Below are 18,467 nucleotides of genomic sequence, written 5' to 3'. Positions count from 1 at the left end.
GTTTGAGAGGCTACCATATTCATATTATGAAGATTGGCTTCTTAGTAACCATTAGAAGCTTCTAAAGTAGCTGGAATCATCAGAAATATAGTGCTGTACTTCTTAACAGCAGCAGAACCTGTATAGATGCTAATTAAAATTGTTTCCATCTTTGCTGGGTACCAATTAAACTTTATTTCCTCACCACCCTGCAGAATGTGAGTCTTCTGGTGCCAAGAACCCAACAAGCTTTATTACTGGCTTAGTGGCCAGGTTCTGGGAGGTAGAAAACTAATAACTAGACACTGGAGAGATGGCAACCTATGTTTTAGAATGGCAAAGCATTGCTAAACTGTCACCTACAATGGCTTACAAGGCAGACCATATGCCTGCTGAACCTGGAGCACCAAGATAAAGGACTAGAGAGAACAAAGAGTTAAAGTGCTGGCTGTTATCAGCCGATTTTGGCAAGATATTACCAAAAAATGGATGAACTCAAGATAGAATGGACTGGTTTGTAAGCAGACCTGAAAGAGAACAGAAAGAGACTTCAAACTCAGGGGCCCTTGGGTTCACTCTCTGTCTAGACCTAAACTATAAGATTCAGCACTGAACAATTCTAATGAGAATGCAGGATTTCAGGAAACTTCTTGGTTGAAAAGTGTGACTCAGTTTCTTGGCAAAGATCACATTAAAGGTGTTATCTTCACACTTAAGGTTATAGTTTCCCAAAATATACAGACAGCCACAGATGAATTGAAGAAAAAAAACAGAAACAAAAACAAAAACAAAACTGAAGGACAAGGACCCAAAGAATAAAGCAGATTATTTAAAACCTCTGTCTAGCAAAGAACTTTATGTTTGATTAATGGTACATGGAATTGACTGGCACCAAACAGATCAGGTTACTAAACTTTTTTGAAGGAACTACAATGTCAAAGAAACCACAACCCTATATAAGAAAACAAACAAACAAAATTCCCAAGCCCCCAAAAGTCAGCAAATGGGAACCTTAAAACTACCTATAGTCCAGAAGTGTACTGAGAAAGGAGTGTATCCTCAAAGACGGGCATAATCCCAACCCAAAACTCACTTTGGTTGTGGCCAACAGTGATAGCATACAAGACAAATCCTCCAAGGAATGGAACCAGGATCTATACAGAACAATGTAATTATATTTCCTTTTTTTTGAATTAAAAATAAAAACCTCATTAACCTACATAATTCCTTAATTGCTGGAACTGCACAATTTAAAGTCATATCAAATATAAACATTAAATTTTGTGAAGTTTTTTTATTTTTTAATGGAGAGATGAGGATAGGTGTTGGCTAAGTAGACTTTACTCCCAAAGTCAATTCTATTAAAACTTCTTGTTTTATTTATCTTTTAAAAATCTTTAGCCACATCTAGACTATCAAAATTAAAAATTCCAGATTTTTAAAAAAAGAAAACGTGGTACATATACATGATGGAATATTATACAGCCATAAAGAAAAACAAAATTATGGACTTTTCAGCAACTTGGATGGATTTAGAGTTGTTAATACTCAGTAATTTATTACAGAAACAAAGACCTGAGTACGACATGTACTCACTCATAAGCGGATCCAGAACATTTATCATAATACTGTAAGAAAGGGATTGGCAATAGTGGGACACCATGGGGGAGGGGCACATAACATCAGTAAGGGTACCCAAACTTTTCCTGTACCATGACCATTACGTACCTAACCTTGCATTGTACCCATATCTTCAAAAAAAAAAAAAAAAAAAGATAGCTCCTTCTTAAGAGCAGAATAATGGCCTAAGCAAGAAAAATTCCCATTCCCAAGGGAGGAAATCTTTACAAGGTCTTTCTGGTGCTTTTCAAAGTTGAACCATTGGTTGCTCTATTTTCTTGATTCTTTTCTGAATGGGAGTATCTGTTGCAGTTCCGCTGTTATATACTGGATGGGGGTCAGGAAGTACACAACTTATTTTTTTAATTCATCTGTTGGTAGACAATGAGGAGCCATACCCAAAGCTGATGGAAAGGACTGAACTCCACCTAGAAATCCTGGCCTTTCAGACGCATACAGTCCTGAATGGAACTTTGGGCTGTCTGCTTTGGAGCGGGGTAAACAGAAGTGGGTCTGTATGAAGAAGAATGAGATGAATACTAACTTATTAGAGGGATATATCCTGGCAGAGATTGGCTAGATACCTACCAAATTCATTTATTTTTCTTTCTGGGCACAGAAGCAAACCACATTTTCCAGCTCCTTGGACCTGCTTAGTTATATGTGCTGGTTCTCACTAACAGAATGTATGCTGAAGCAACGTGACACTTCTGTGTTGAAGCAGCTAAAAGAAAGAGTGTGCAACTATTTCTTTTCTTATTGACTGGTTGGATGACATTTAACCACCTTAAAACTATGTGATGATAGAAGCAGCCTGGATCCCTAAATGAGTATGTGAAACAGAACCCCACCCCAACCCTACTGACCCACAGGGATGGTGATATGAATAGAAATAAACTTCTGATGATTTCAAGGATTATTCATCCTATAGCTTACTAAAGATTTGTGAGATATATGTACTAAAGGGTATATTATTGATATTTCTATAATTATTGCTATGCCTTTAATGTAAGTATATGTGTTTTAGCTTTTTTTTTTTTTTTTTTGAGTTGGAGTCTCACTCTGTTGCCCAGACTGGAGGCAGTGGCTGCTCCTGGCCACCGCAGCCTCGACCTGCTGGGCTCCGGCTATCCTTCCGCCTCAGCCTTCCGAGTAGCTGGAACTACAGGTGCGCGCTACCACGCCCAGCTGATATTTTGATTTATTGTAGAGATGAGGTCTTGCTGCCCAGGCAGGTCTCGAACCCGTGGGCTCAGGCAATCTACTCACCTCAGCCTCACAAAGGCGCGGGATCACAGGCTGAGCCACCGAGCCCAGCTTGACAGCAACTTTTTTAGTAGGACCTATTTTTTTTGCTTTTATCACTAGAATAATTTTCACAAGTTGAGTGAATAGAACAAATATAAAAAGAAAAGAGCAATGACTCACAGTCAGACTCACACAGGCTAAAATTAGTCATCATCATTCACTAGGAATGACTACACAGTACAAATGACTGCAAAAGTTTCCAATGACAAGACAATAAGCAGATAAAAACTCAACCAACTAATTAACCTGCACAATGCATTCCAAAAAACTCATACCTGACAGGCTGTAAAGCAAAACCACTGACCCCGAAGGACTCTATTCTGATAGGTTTCATCAGCTCCTCTACTGTGGGCAGATCTAAGAGGGGAAAAAAGTGAAAGTAGAAGCCACAAATATCCTGTAAATTGCTTAATGTTGAATATCACCAAAATTATATTTTCTCCAACTGACATACTTAACAAAACGGCAAATGCAATAAACCTGGCTTCCCATTGTAAATTTGCTTGTTCCAGGAAAACCTCTTTTGATATTTATCAAATATCAAATATATGTAACAAATAAGAGCTACACATACACATCTGCTACATATGCATTTAGTTAATCCCAAAATACTTTTCTCTCTCTAAAAAAAAAAACAACACCAAAATCTTTTAATAAATGTAAATGCAAGTGAGTAAAAAAGGTCAACTGATTTCTTAATTTAGTCAAGGCATAGTAGAGGAGAAACTAAAATTTTACTTCTGTATCTGGGTCTAATTTCATTTTGTTTTGGTAGAGATGAGTGTCTCACTATGTTACCCAGGCTGGTCTTGAACTCCTGGTCTCAAGCAATCCTCCCACCTTGGCCTCCCAAAGTGCTGGGATTACAAGTGTGAGCCATCAAGCCTGGTCAGTTCTAATTTTATTGTTAAACCAATGATTCCTGTATTTAATTTGAACAAACTCTTTAATTACATTCAGAGACTAAGAAACAATCACCACAGCAAATTGTATTTAAATTTAAATACTACACTGGTAATTCTTTAGAAAGAATCTCAAATAATTGGAAAAATTCATCTATCTGTCATTAGCTTTTACCAGATTCAGTAGTAGAGATGTTTTTTGAAGACTCTTCATTTTCTTGAAGATGATCTTTCACTGAGCTCTTACTATTTTCCATTGTGTTACTCTCAATTCTGCATTCATCTGCATCTCCCAAAGAATTGGCTATATGGCAGTAAGCCTGATGTAGGGATTCAATGTCACTATTGCTTTGTCCATAAGAGATACCTGTTGAAATAAATGTAATCCCCAGGAATAACTGCATCACAAATATATGAGAAATACAGAACACTAATATCATCCCTTAATCTGTTAGGAATGGTGAATAAGGTTGTAGGATAATAGCAACATTATGAAAGCAGAGTTAAGTACAAACTAGGTAATTCGCTGCTATAGCCTACCAGTATGAATTCACAGCAGGCTCAATAACTCTTTCAGCAAGTTGAGGCATGTCTTGATGTGTCAAGTGTAAAATCTGACCTCACCAGTCACTGCCCTCTTTTCCTACTATTCTTAATCCGCTCTTCTACATTGGCTAAAACTATTCTGAAATTTCCCAAGCTAACATATTCCTTTGAAGGATTCTACCTCTTCTTTACTACTATCATTCTCTTACTCTCTCTGCTTCCCTGTGCCACCATGCATCTTGTAGTCTGCATTTTTTCAACCTCAATTCATCCCTCTAACTTTGCAATCCAATTTGTTCTGACATCCCACTAAAGCTATTACAATCAAAAGCAATTCCTAGTGGCCAAATCCATCTGTCATTAGTTCTTTTCAACTCTGTGAGACATGTGACACTGAAGTATTCCTGGTAACTGTTTCTTCTGCATCTCTTTCTTCTTTTTGTTATTTCCACCATTCTGATGGCTACTTTTCCATCTCTCATGGTCTATGGCTCATCTCAGGGCTCCACTGTTAGCCCTCTTTTTTGAACCTCTCACCATTTTTGAGGCCTGACTAATTTCATCAAGACCCTTAGATTCAACTATTATTCCTATGCTCATGACCCCCAAATCTATGTCTTTTGTCCTTATAACTCTTTTCTGAATATCAAACTCTCTGACACCTGGGTTGTCCTTTAAGTAAATCGCGTTGAACATATCCCTAATGAACCCATTATAAGCCCACAGAAACTTGTTTTACTACCAGCGTTTCCTGTTTCAGCTAATGCATCACTCTTTACTCAGTCACCCAAGACAGAAACACTGATGTCATCATTTGCTCTTCTTTCCCTATTGACCTTCTCTTTCCACCAAGTGACAAATCTAGAAAAAAGAATTCAAATAATCCAAAGATGATAATGATCTCAGATTTTTATGCATATTCTCTATTTTTTGACTTTCATTACTAGCAAAGAGAATTTTCAAAATTAGAGAAAATAATGAGCAATGGAAGACTGCTTCCACTGCCAATGCTTAAACATAAAATAGTACATACTGTCTCATCCTCCTATACATACACTGTAATCTTTATAGTACACAACTCTGAGAGGCTGTTTTCAACTCTAAACGTAAGAGACAGCTGAGTGTCACATATAAGATTGCGTAGGAATGTCTTACAATGAGATCTTTACAGAGCTAATGTTTCAGGTCCCCATGGCTATTTGGAGCAAACTCAATAAATACTAAATTTGCTTAAATAAACTAAAAACAAAAAAAGTGGGGGGGTACCATCAGAGCAGAATTGTCAACAGTTAAGGGGCAGGAATATTCAAAGAGGCCATGAGGAAAAAGGTCTTGCCTGTTAAGGTAGGCCTACGTTTTCCCCTAAACCACTAGCCACACTCAGAGGAGAATAACTGAAAGAATTTTTATGAACAAAGGAAAAGCACAAGGTATTATTGTTCCTCTGTAAAAATATCAGGATGTGTAAGTACCTTCTGAGTATACATAAAAGAAATGACTTCAATAGCATAGTAGTTGAATGCTCACGCCTAATTTAACAGGTATGAAGTGTTAGAAAGAGCAGGTTCTAGGCTTTAAAGCAGCAAACAGAGCAAACCTGCAGAAAAACAAAGAACCTAAAAGTTGAAATCAGAAATGAAGGAGAAAGAGGTATTGGGCTGCTCAGAAAACAGGACGGAGAGGGACTTTTCTACTAACTTGAGCCATTAACCTAAGTCATATTAAAAATAATTCCATGGGCATGTAAGTTAACTTTTTTCCATACATTTTATGAAAATAAAAGGGATTACTTATCTGCCTTTTACATTAAAAAGAAAGGTCTCTATGTAGTTATTTTACATATTATTACAGGTCAACATTCCCTATAATTTTCAACTTTAGAAAGTTGAGAAGTATTGAATCCTGTTTTCAGAGGGAAGGGCCTAGTATCATGGAGCAATACTGTCACCCTGTGATCACTCCAGTCATGAAGCCATAGCACAAAATGGTACTTGTCTGTGAGACCGATGAAAAAAAGTGAAAAGCCAGATCTGGCCTGGTGTTAATTTTTATATTTACTAACTTCTTTAATACAACAAAGCACAAATAATTATTAACAAAAAACAATCTTTGATAATGTTTCATCTAAACTTAGCTTGCTTAATACTAGAAGAAACATGGTAAAACAAAACAAAACAAAACAAAAACTAAACTTTTCGATTCTTAAATCAAGTTCAGATGCTCATCTGAAGACCTTCAAGTATATTTTTAAAACACTAGGAAATTCAATATCCTACAACCAGTGTTTATACTGTATGACTTCAGGTTCTTTACTGTAAGTTTGTATTAACAGGGGGCAGATATAAATAATAACAACCATAGAGCTGCTACTGCTTACTGAATCTTAACAATGTACTATGTGCTACACAGCAGCTCAAATGACCATCACAAGGCCTCACTTTAAAGAAGAAAAAAACAGGCACTTAGAGTCATTAATTATCTCATGTCACACAGATGATAAGTGGCAAGGCTGGAAATATGGATCCAAATCTACAAGATAATAAGTTCATGCTCTACTATCTTTTAGTAATCGACTAATCAAATTATCTTAGCATCAAGAACATTTCAGAAATAAGACCAAACAACCAGTTTTATATAACTGCTTAAATCATCTTAGTAAAATGTTTACTATCAAAAATAAATTTTTTATTTCTAAGTTTTTCTTATAACCAGCCGCAGTGGTTCTCATACTGTGTTTTACAAAATCATAATGTTTCAGAGAAAATCATGGGTTCCACATATTTGATTGAAATTCCATTTTAAACCATGCTTTAAAACTTAAAAATTGTAGTAGAACATAATCTGCATACTCAAATGTGCAATTTATGTCACTGCAATATTTTGAAGACATTGTGTAAAAGAAGGTGCCTATAGAAACCTAGAATAAACTTAGTTTAGTGTAGTCTTTTGGCCTCAGCATAGTTATTTTTGCTGAGACTTTACCCTGACATGCTTTGAATCTAGCACAGGTTCGACAGAGACAGATAACAGGCAGGTTTTAGAAAGCGTTCAGACATTCTACTGCAGGTCAAGCTGGCAGCCTACCCCACCCCCTCAGCAAATCTCCATCAGATGCAAGACAAGGACAGCCCAACAGCCCAACCATTCAATTCATGGTTTAGCATATAAATCTCTAAGAAACTTTCTGGCTCCTTAGCTGGTTCAAGTCATAGAAATAATAATAAGACCACCTTTTTGCTAAAGAAGATTGTGGATTGTAAACATCTGACAAGTCTCTTTTAGGAAAAATTCCCTCCCCTTGTCTCCTCTCATCTAACCCACCAACACGGCAGCAATCATATGACTAACCCACCCATCAACCTGCTGTCCATCACCTGACATCAGTACCTGCACTTACCTGCACCTTCATGATGACGTGGAGCAGACCATCACCAATCATCTTGATGACCTTCCCCCATCAAAGGGAAAGATTAAAAGGACTCAACCACAAGCAGCCATTCTGACATTGCCTTGCTAGACTCTGGTGTGGCCACGTGCTCTTGAAGCTACGGCTGTCGCCATGTTTCCTGGGTTTGGCCCCCTCCCTTACCTTGGGGAGGCAAATCTCCTTTTTCTCTCTCTCTCTTTGTAATTTACCTTTTAAATAAACTCTATTTTCCATCTAACTTCTGTGCAATTCTCTGCATCCTTCGTGCGACATTGATCACACACCAGATACGCCCCACACCCTCAGTTGTTTGACCTAACATTCTGGGAGCCTCGTTGGAAGAGTGTGCCCTAACATTGTTTAATTATAATACTTTAGTTAACTTTTGCCTTCTCTTCTACTTGTTTTCATGCATATCTCAGAATAAAGTTCCTTGGGCACATATATGAATTTCCTATAAAATACTGTTGATTAGAAAAGTTGTAGCTCTGCACTAGTTTTTTAGAAGAATTCATGTCTGCTTACAAAAAACTGTACAAGTGACCAGACTGTCATAAGACATATGTGCTATGGCTACTTAAATCAATAGCAGTGAGGCTGAGGGACATGTGCTTAGCACACGCTTTTATCATAGTGGAATACTTAGCCAGACAACAAGTGAGCAACATGTCTTGATGGGAAAATTCTTTCTTATTGTTGTAAATGTTTTTACTTTTATATTTATATTTTAAAATGAAAGTGGATGCAAGAAATCAAAATAGTGGTGATTCTTGGAAAGACAGTGACTAAAGATAAGAGATTTGATTGGACATTGTGGTTTGGGTCCTCTTGCTTTTGATTTGGTTGTTGAATCCATGAGCGTTCAGTATTGGAAAATTCATCAAGTTGTACTATTATAACTTTCTGACGGGTATATTATACATCAATAAAAAAGTAAAAATAAGTAAAAAATAAAATCTAAGTTGATGTTTAAAGTTGGTTAGTGATTTCTATTATTCCTTTTTTCTAAGTGTCTGCATTGGTTAAGTTGACCAGTAACCAGAGATTGGAAAGCAAGGTGATTAAAAAGTTCTCATTTGCAACATATGGGTTCTACTGCTTTAAAAAGTTTGAAGGTCCAGGCATGGTGGTTCATGCCTGTAATCTGAATATTTTGGGAGGCTGAGGTGGGGGAATCTCTTGAGGACAAGAGTTCAAGATGAGAAACACAGTGAGATCCTGTCTCTACCTTTTGAAAAAGCTTGAAAAGGCATTATCTCAAGACCTTTACAAGCTTTAAAAAGTTTAGTTGTTTCTAAGTATACCAGAATGTTGAGATGTGACCTACCTTTTTCCTACAGAGAAGGAACTATGGAAAAGCACAATAAAACCAGTTTCATTTCTCCTACATATGGCAAGCTTAACTGAATACTCTGAAGAGGCAGAGTAATTCCCCTATAGTGCTACAGTTTGTACTAACAGGACTCATTTATTAGTAAGTATATATTTAAAACCATACTTTACTTGGCCTACTAGCATTAAATATAACCATTAGTAAATTTTGATTATTTAAATGATTAAATAGAGAGGAAAAATGTGAGATATAAATTGTTTATCAATATGCTTATTATATATATTTTCCTAAAAATGCAATTATTCAAAAAGTATTTCATATTTAGAGAATAGTCAGTTTTTCAAACCTATTACCTGTTCCTGTCATTTCATGATCAGTCACTTCTGGTAGGGTCTTTGGCTTAGTTGTTGCTTTATCTGGTTCATCAAGGTCGACTTCTGCAACAGAGTCTAACGAATCAAGCAGCACAACTGGAAAAATAGAAAAGAAAAGCTATAAGGGATGTAGAAAAATTGTGTGGTTCTTTTGATCTAATAAAATTATTAAGTCATGCAATACATATAAAAAAAGACAAATGTTTACATATAAATAGTAGATAATCTTACATATGTGTATATATAAAATAAGCATTTTATAAATATAAAAATAAGCATTTTATATATATATAGAAATATATGATTTTCTTCCTATGCACAAGACAGTAGGCTAACATCAACATATATATCTATGCTTATGCGCAGGACTAATGCATATTTATAAATGGAAGGCAACCCTTTGCCTGAGAAAAATAACAAAAAAACATTCTCAAATATAACAGAATGGATTTAAGGTAGCCATAAGGAATACTTTACTGAGAAAAGCTATGAACTTTAATTCTTTACAGATATTTAAAAACAAAGACTTTCACTCAGAATTATTTAGATGAAATTCTGAACAGACTAATTCTTTGCCAACTAAAATATATGAATATATGTTTACCATTAGCCAGCATGCCGGTTTTTTCTTCTTCCTAAATTTAAAGAAAACAATGATATCTCTCGAAGCCAGAATCATGTAAGAGATCACAATGCGAATAGCAGCAAAACTTGAAACCAAGTGCTTTACTTCATTGTGAAAAGATCAGGAACTGAGCTTTCCAGGTTTCCTTTACTGTTCTCGTTCATCGGTAATTCTTACGACCAGGGAGAACGGAGTTCTCAGAGAATTTCTGAAGTTATCTCAACCCTGGCAGTTACCCAAATTAATGTAGGCCTTAAAAACTCTTGTCTACGGTATCTAGGTGCCATCTGCTCACTGACCTTGCTCAAAAATTGTCTGGTTTTGGCCACAGCTTTGCTAAGGTCGGGTCTGGCCATGCAGCTCTTTGAGTTATGGCTGCCATGTTTCCCTAAGCTTTGGCCCCTTCCCCTACCTTGGGGAGGTGAATCTCCTCTCTCACTCTTTCTAATTAACTTCCTAAGTAAAGCATATTTTCCAAACTTAAAAAAAAATTGTCCTGTTTTTTGAACTTCAAGATAGCAGGGCTGCTTCACAAAGTCCTACAATTATAATATTACCAATATATTTTCCCTTACTGTTCAAAACAAATGACCACATATACCTTATATCCTTTATTTCACCTATGTTTTGAAAGACAACACTTTCAGAAAGGCAGGCCACCAAATGGCAAGAGAGAAGTTCTTCATTATTATAGGTTCCCTTAGAAAAATTAATATTAATATTATAAATAATTACAATTACCTATATCTCCCACCTGGCTAGGCTGTATGTAGGCTCCTCCCATAATAACAGACCTTTAATTCTTTCCTTTTTTTTTTTTTTTTGAGTTGGAATCTCACTCTTGTCGACCAGGTTGGAGTACACTGACAAGCTCATGGTCACCGTAGCCTCCCAAAGTGCTGGGATTACAGGCTGAGTCATTGTGCCAGGCCTAATTTTTTTCCTATTTTGATTTTTACCCAGATAGCTCTCTATGAGGCTTCCACATATTCAGGGTAACACATTTTTATGCAGGATATATTTCTTCATATACTGAGCTATCATATCTTCAACTGACCTATTAATTCTTTTCATAAAATATTGCAATTGTCATATTCCAAATAGAAATCTCATTACATTTCTAAGGATATTTATCAGGTCACATTAATCATGAGTTATTTCTAAGGTCATCTTGTTTTTCCTCCCAAAACTGATTGACATGTAGACGCCCAAAGACAAAGTACTAAGAAGATTTAAAAATAAGAGTATTTATGCATACTTGAAAAGTATTTCTTTCTTCTATTTAGAGACTCTACAATCTCACATGTTAAAAACATCTAGTCCTAACATGCAGTCCTAAAAGAGACTGTGTCCCGAACAAGACCAAAATAAATTATTACCTACTATTAGATAGCTTCAAAGATAAGTTCTATATGGCAGGCGATACGGAGAGTAGCTTTGAACAACTCTTGGTAAGAACTGGGAAATGACAGCATTAGAGTATAGCAATGCTGCATGTGAATGAATAATGTAATTCCTTATCTTAGCTGAGTATGTTTCATATAGTAATGTTACCACTTACCTGAATATTGGAGAAGGGGACTTACTGTACTTTGCAAAGACAAGCCATACTAAAGAAAAGTATAATTTAATATTAGGTTTAAAATTTAGTTTTGAAATTTTACTTAAGTTTTCAATTTCTAAAGATTAACTTAAGGAAACCAATGACCAAAAGAAATCTCTTATAAAACCATAAGTTGTCATGATTTTTTTCACTAAGATTTATGTTAAATTGAGATCCGGAGTTAAGAAACTATTTGAGTATTCAGAGACTTATAAGTTTACAACAGTGAGCAAGACTCTGAAGAACTCCATAGTTCGAGCTCTATATACAGCAACAGCCAGCTAAATTGATAAGAAAAGTTGCAAAACTGTCAAATATGTAATTGATGTATACCTGTTTGGGTACATTTATTTTTTCTGATGTGGAATTCTCTTTGGAATGAGTCTCTTCATCTTCAGTAGGTAAAGGCGCATTGATATCCTCCTCATTTTCAAAATCATCACTGTAATTTTCTATGGAAAATAATTTTTAAAAGTACAAGGATGACACTGTCCAAAAAGTCAAATTCCAGGAAGACTTTTAATTACTAAAGGAAGGAGTATGCATAACTTACTGAAATATTAACACAAAGATATCTTTAGAAACATTTATATTTTTAATGTTTTATATTATTAATTAAATAAAAATTTATAGAGCTATCTAAAAGATCTTATATTATCTTTAAAACAGAACTTAAATATTTGCTTTATTTTTTGAGTTGGGGTCTCACTGTGTCACTCAGGCTTAGAGTACAGTGGTAGGACCACGTCTCACCACAGACTTCTAGGCCTTTTAGGCTCAGGCAACCCTTCCACCTCAGCTGCCCAAATAGCTGGGACTACAAGAGTGCACCAGCATGCCTGGCTACATTTTTTTATTATTTGTAGAGACAAGCTCTTGCTATGTTGCCCAATCTGGTCTCAAACTCCTGGGTTCAAACAACCTCCCACCTTGGCCTCCCAAAGTGCTGGGATTGTCGGCACGAGTCACCATGCCTGGCTGCTAAATAGTTGCTTTTTTAAAGACAGAAATCTCCAATTGTTTACTTATAGAAGGCAGAACTTTTGTGAAATCTTGCCACTCTTACAAAGGTATTTTGCTTATTTTAAGGTTTTTTTTTTTGGGTCTCTACAAGTATTTCCACTATAAGTCTTAAATAGCATTCATGAAAGACCTATCTTTCACCCTTCTCTTGGGTAAATACTGAATTCTGAGCAGTTCTTCGCTAAAGCCTCCAAATTATATCACAGTGGCTTTGCAGCAGAAGGAAAAAGTGTCTTCATGCTAACTGCTGCCATCATTCTACTAAGAGGGAAGGTGGGGCAGGGATTATTTGTGTAGGATCTCTTCATCAATTTTTAACTTCTTGTTTCTAGCTTTTAAAACAAGATTAACTGAGATCTGTGGGCTATAGTAGGGAAATAACCTCTTCAGAGTGAAAATGATCATTTTAGAAAGAAATATAATCTTACTTGTATTTCAAAAAATTACATCACCTTGAGAAAGAGGATGACCTGACAGGAAAAAGACTGCACAAGGTACTAGAAAACCTACTTCTGGAATGGCTGTTTTAAAATCTTTTCTTAGAATGACAGGGATAACTTGAGTGTAATAGAGGAAGTTACGAGGGCTTGGAAGTTCAACAGGGATGCTTCTAATGAGATCTAGCTATAAAAACATCTCCATTTTAGTTCATAAGAAAGATGAGGTTGGAATAGTATGGATATTGTAACTTAGGTGGATAGGCTAGGTTAGTTGGTTAACTATGCTAATACCCATATTCCGAGGCTGAGAAGCTCACCTTTTCTTCTCTTCCCCATAAGAACATGGCTTGGCATTTTCTAAATGTCAGAATAGCTTAATTCGCAAGACAGTTACAGGCATTTATTCTGTATTAGCTACACTTCTAGGTGTTAGGACCAACATAAGATAATTTAAGACTTTAATATTCTAGGTGGGAGCCACCAAATTTTAAGTAAACTCAAATTAAACTTGCTTAAGAAAAGATGAGGAACAAGCAAAGAGGAGACATGGGAGAATATGACCCTGAACGTAGACAACTACTTGGGATTTGGGAATCAACGGGAAGGGGCATAGTGTATGTGTAGGACTGCACAAAGGCAGTGTTAGAAACAGTTCAGGCATAGCACCGTGCATGACCTGGAGCCAGAAGGCTTAGATTCAATTCCTAGCTCTGTTTCTTTCAGCTACAAAACCACTGGCAGGCGATAAACCCTTTGCATCACTTTTTCCATCTGTAAAAAAGGGCTACTGAGAAAACTAAGGTTAAAGTGTTCAGAACACTGGTTGATATATAATATGCACTGTATAAGTATTGGTTATTATATTTAATAATAGTAAATATTGTTGTTAATGTTATTATTGCTAGTCTAGCACTTAATCTGAGTAAAAAGTTAATAAAGCCAAATATTATTTCTGATCAGAAAAAGTGTTACTCTAATGAGCATTTTTAAAAACTACATTTTGTTATTTTCATTTAGTAACTGAACAGTCTATAGGCAAATATCATCCAGTATAAAAAAGACAAACCTCCTTGCCAGAAATTTGTATGAATAAAGTAGGTCTGAAGCAAGAAGAAAATCTGTTGGTGGACAACAGATAAATGAGAAAGACAAGAAACAAAAGGAAGAAAAACAGCATGTCAGATTTCAGAAACAAACATCTAGGCAAATTAAGTGTATACAAAAGAGAGGGTAAAGTCAAATTTGAGCAGATGATTCTTCTATGAGAAATATCAGAGATAATATCCAGGCCTTTTCACATTGTTTGGATAACAACGAAAGTATTAATTTGCAGCACTCTGACCTTTTTCACAAAAAGATATTACATATTCAAGGTACTGTTTCTATTTATATATTTTCTACCATTGTAACTTTGAAAATATTATTTCACAAATAGGAAATAGTCTTAAAATTCAGATAAAGTAAACCACATTCAATGTAAAAGATCCTTTCTGGAGACATTTTTCACCCTTGTGATCTAGAGGACTTTCTCCTCTGCCATTCTGGAGTTAAAGGGACTATACTTAACCTCCTTTGTAAACAATCAGTAAATAGGACCCAAAATAAGAAACAACTGTTTTCAGATATTAGACAACTGGCAGCAAATAATGTGATTCCTAAGAAAAGACACACAAGTGAGTTAGCCCTATAGTTATCTGAAGGTACATATATTCTAAAGTGCTGAGCAGGAGTAGGGGGATCAGGAATCTCCAGTGAGTTGTGGAGACAGAGGTAAGAGTTCAGAAGGCTAAGGTGATTAGAAGTTGCAGGGTAATAAATAATCAAGAGAGGAGGTACCTACGTAGAAACAGAGCTCCAGAAATCTACATGGGAACCTCTTGATTCTTTGCTGAATACTAAGCTGTTAATGTGTAGTATTAGCCATGAACAATTAGCCGTAGGCATGAGTTCCCAGAGTTCATCCAGGTCGGGGAGACTTTCGAACTCTAATCTGCTTGAGTAAGAAGTCTTTATTGGTTTTTTTTGTTTGTTTTTTTTGAGTTGGAGTCTCACTTTGTAGTCCAGACTGGAGTGCAGCGGCCGCTCCTGGCCACCACAGCCTTGACCTGCTGGGCTCCGGCGATCCTTCCGCCTCAGCCTTCCAAGTAGCTGGAACTACAGGCGTGCACTACCATGTCCGGCTAATTTTTTTATTTATTGTAGAGATGAGGTTTCGCCTGCCCAGGTGGGTCTCAAACCCGCAGGCTCAGGCAATCCACTCACCTCAGCCTCCCAAATGTGCGGGATTACAGGCTGAGCCACCGAGCCCAGCTAAGAAGTCTGTATTAATCACTAGGTGCAGTCGGTAGAAACCTCAGATGGAATGTGCCTCATAGGATTAAATGATAGCTAGAGCTACACTAGACTTCCCCTAACAAGAGAAGTCTTCAAAGAATCAAGTGGCGAGATCAACTATTTACCAGAACAAAGGTCAACAGTCTTAAAAGAAGAAAATTGCGTCCACTCAACTATGTAAAATTCACAAATCCAGTAAAAAAATTACCAGGCTTCTAAGAAGGAGGAAAAAGTGTCCTACAACCAGGAGAAAACACAACCAATAGAAAGAGACTCAAAAATGAACAAATATTGGGATCTGTAAAATATGCTTAATATTAAAAAACTGAACATAATGAGGAAAAATATTGGAGATTAGAAAGAAAAAATCCAGAAGAAACTTCTAGAGTCAGAGGAAAAAAAAATGGATGAGATTAAAAGCAGATTAAATAAAAGATATATAACTTGAAGACATAGCCATATAAACTAAAGTACAGAAAGAATAAAGATTTCAAAAAATGGAACAGGGTCTCAGTGTTCTAAAATACTTATAGTTAGGGCAAGAAGGTAGAAAGCAGAATTAATATTTTAAAAGTTAATGGCCAAAAGATTTTTTAATTTGATGAAAACTATAAATTCATAGATCAATGATGCCTAACCAATTCCAAACAAGATAAATACAAGAATAGCATACCAAAACACAAAATCATATTGCCATAAAACACACATAAAGATAAAACTTTGCAAACCGAGGAAAATAAAGACATAATATACATAAAATAATAATAGGACTTAGCACTGACTTCCCATGAGAAATAAGGTCAGAATATAATAGAGTAAAATCATTAAAGTGCTCAAAGAAGAAAAAAAAAGCAACTCTACCTAAAATTCTATAACAAGCAAAAGTATTCTTCAAAAACAAAGGCAAAATACATTCAGCCAAAAAGAAGCTGAGAGAATTTGTTCCTAGTACACCCTGAACTACAAGAAATGATAAAGGAGGCTCCTCATGCTGAAGAAAAATACCTTGAGACAAAAATTCAATATATGCAAAGGAATACAGAGCACTGGGAATAGTAAGTATGTGGATATATACAAACTTTTAACATAAATACCCATTTTTTATATCCCAGAAGAATACATACAAAAGAAGAATAATTGAAAATAATAATTGTTTTAACAACAAGAACAATGCAGTGTGGACTTCTTAAAACATGTAGAAGAAAAATGTATTAACACAGATAGCAAAATGGTAAGGAAAGTTTACTGCTAGAATTTATATAAAGTGATACGGTATTATTTGAAAAGAGATTCTAATAAGGTAAAGACATATATCATGAATCATAGGGTGATTAAGAAAAAAATACAACAAAGTATAACTAAAAACCCAAAGGAGTCAAGTAGAACACTATAAATACTCAATCCAGCCTGTAATCCCGCGCTTTGGGAGGCTGAGGTGCGTGGATTGCCTGAGCCCGCGGGTTCAAGACCCGCCTGGGCACATTGGCGAGACATCATCTCTACAAAAAATCAAAAAAATAGCTGGGCGTGGTAGCACGCACCTGTACTTCCAGCTACTTGGAAGGCTGAGGCGGAAGGATTGCCAGAGCCCAGCAGATTGAGGCTGCGGTGGCTGGAAGCGTGTCACTGCACTCCAGTCGGGGCAACAGAGTGAGACTCCAATTCAAAAAATAAATAAATAAATAAATAAACACTCAGTCCAACAGAATAGAATGTAGGACAAAAGCAAGAATAACCAAAAAGACGAAAAGCTAGAAAACAAATGGCAAAACAGTAAATAAGTCTATCAATGAAGACATTTTTGTAAAGGACAGAAATATTTCAAATAAAAGTCATAGATTGTCAGATTGGACAAAAATGCAAAATCTAGCTATGTGCAGTTTACAAGAAAACCTTTTTAAATATAAAAACACAGACACATTAGAAATCAAAAGACAAAAAAAGGTGCACCACTATGCTTTGGAGGTCCTTGTCCTAGCTTCACAGATTCCCACAGTCATGGCACAAAAATCCTTTTTTCTGTCAGTAGTTCACTTTTAACAATTTCTTAGTAGCTCAGATTATAATACAGCAATCCCACTCTACCTGTCCAAAGCTCTTTCCAAGACAATAGGATTATCCTTATAATTCTTTTTCTCTTATTACGTCATTATTAAAAGGTATATTATTATTTCAAATATTTAAATTTTAAAACCAACAAAATTACCTGTCAGTTCGGGTTTTGATTCATTCTCATGTTCATCTTCAGTTAGTTCTACACTGGCTTGATTACTGGAAAAAATATTTATTTAATTTGGTAAAACATGTTACAAAGATATTCGCAGGCAGCCCTTTCTTTGTATATTTTTAAAAATTCCTAAAATTATACATTTCCTCTCAAGTACTCCGGTTCAAAAACTAAAATCTGGAAGCTATAAGGAAAATAATTCCAAAGTAAAGGTTCTTCAAAACCTAAGACTAACTGTAGCTGCCAAAGCAATACATAAAAAGAATGCCATATTTCTTAAATATAACCATTTTATAAACAAATGCGTGTATTTACATGGACACATTTCATCTTAGGACTCAGATATCTCTTCTACACTGAAGATCAGCAGTTGACTACAACAAGTTATGAGAAGCAGTGAAGTCTACAGGCAAGTCACACACAAAGAAGGCCAACATCAGCACTGACATGCTAACAAGCAGTTTAATCCTGAAATGGAAGCTGACTAAGAAGCCGCACCAAAGACAAACTCCGCAAAAGGACAAAGAAACCTGAGCATGTTTTAATTACACTGGATATATTATTTAATACACTGCTTGCTTTCAAACCGAGGAATCAGTTCTTTTTCAGTCTATCAACCCTCTTTAGTGAAATCATTAGCAGACTCAAGAAACTATAAGACTATAATAATAATATTAATACAGCAAACACCTATACTCAACCCCCTCCTGGACTCTGACGCCAGTC

General features: G+C 35.9%; 1 protein-coding gene across 2 annotated transcripts in view; it reads right to left on the bottom strand.

Annotated features, from left to right (window-relative positions):
- CEP162 (centrosomal protein 162) overlaps positions 1 to 18,467 on the bottom strand; it is a 91,295-nt gene that overhangs the window by 58,450 nt on the left and 14,378 nt on the right. For both annotated transcript variants that reach the window (XM_008063109.1, XM_008063110.1), the window contains exons 6-11: positions 17,721 to 17,785; positions 12,051 to 12,169; positions 10,094 to 10,124; positions 9,469 to 9,585; positions 3,985 to 4,176; positions 3,183 to 3,264 (exon numbers count right to left, since the gene is read on the bottom strand). In XM_008063109.1, the coding sequence (XP_008061300.1) occupies positions 3,183 to 3,264; positions 3,985 to 4,176; positions 9,469 to 9,585; positions 10,094 to 10,124; positions 12,051 to 12,169; positions 17,721 to 17,785 (606 nt within the window). The remainder of the gene's footprint in view (positions 1 to 3,182; positions 3,265 to 3,984; positions 4,177 to 9,468; positions 9,586 to 10,093; positions 10,125 to 12,050; positions 12,170 to 17,720; positions 17,786 to 18,467) is intronic.

Source organism: Carlito syrichta, unplaced genomic scaffold, assembly GCF_000164805.1.
Source record: "Carlito syrichta isolate Samal-C Ts95f unplaced genomic scaffold, Tarsius_syrichta-2.0.1 Scaffold306592, whole genome shotgun sequence".
Classification (NCBI taxonomy): Eukaryota; Metazoa; Chordata; class Mammalia; order Primates; family Tarsiidae; genus Carlito; species Carlito syrichta.
This window is presented reverse-complemented; position numbering and strand designations above follow the sequence as displayed.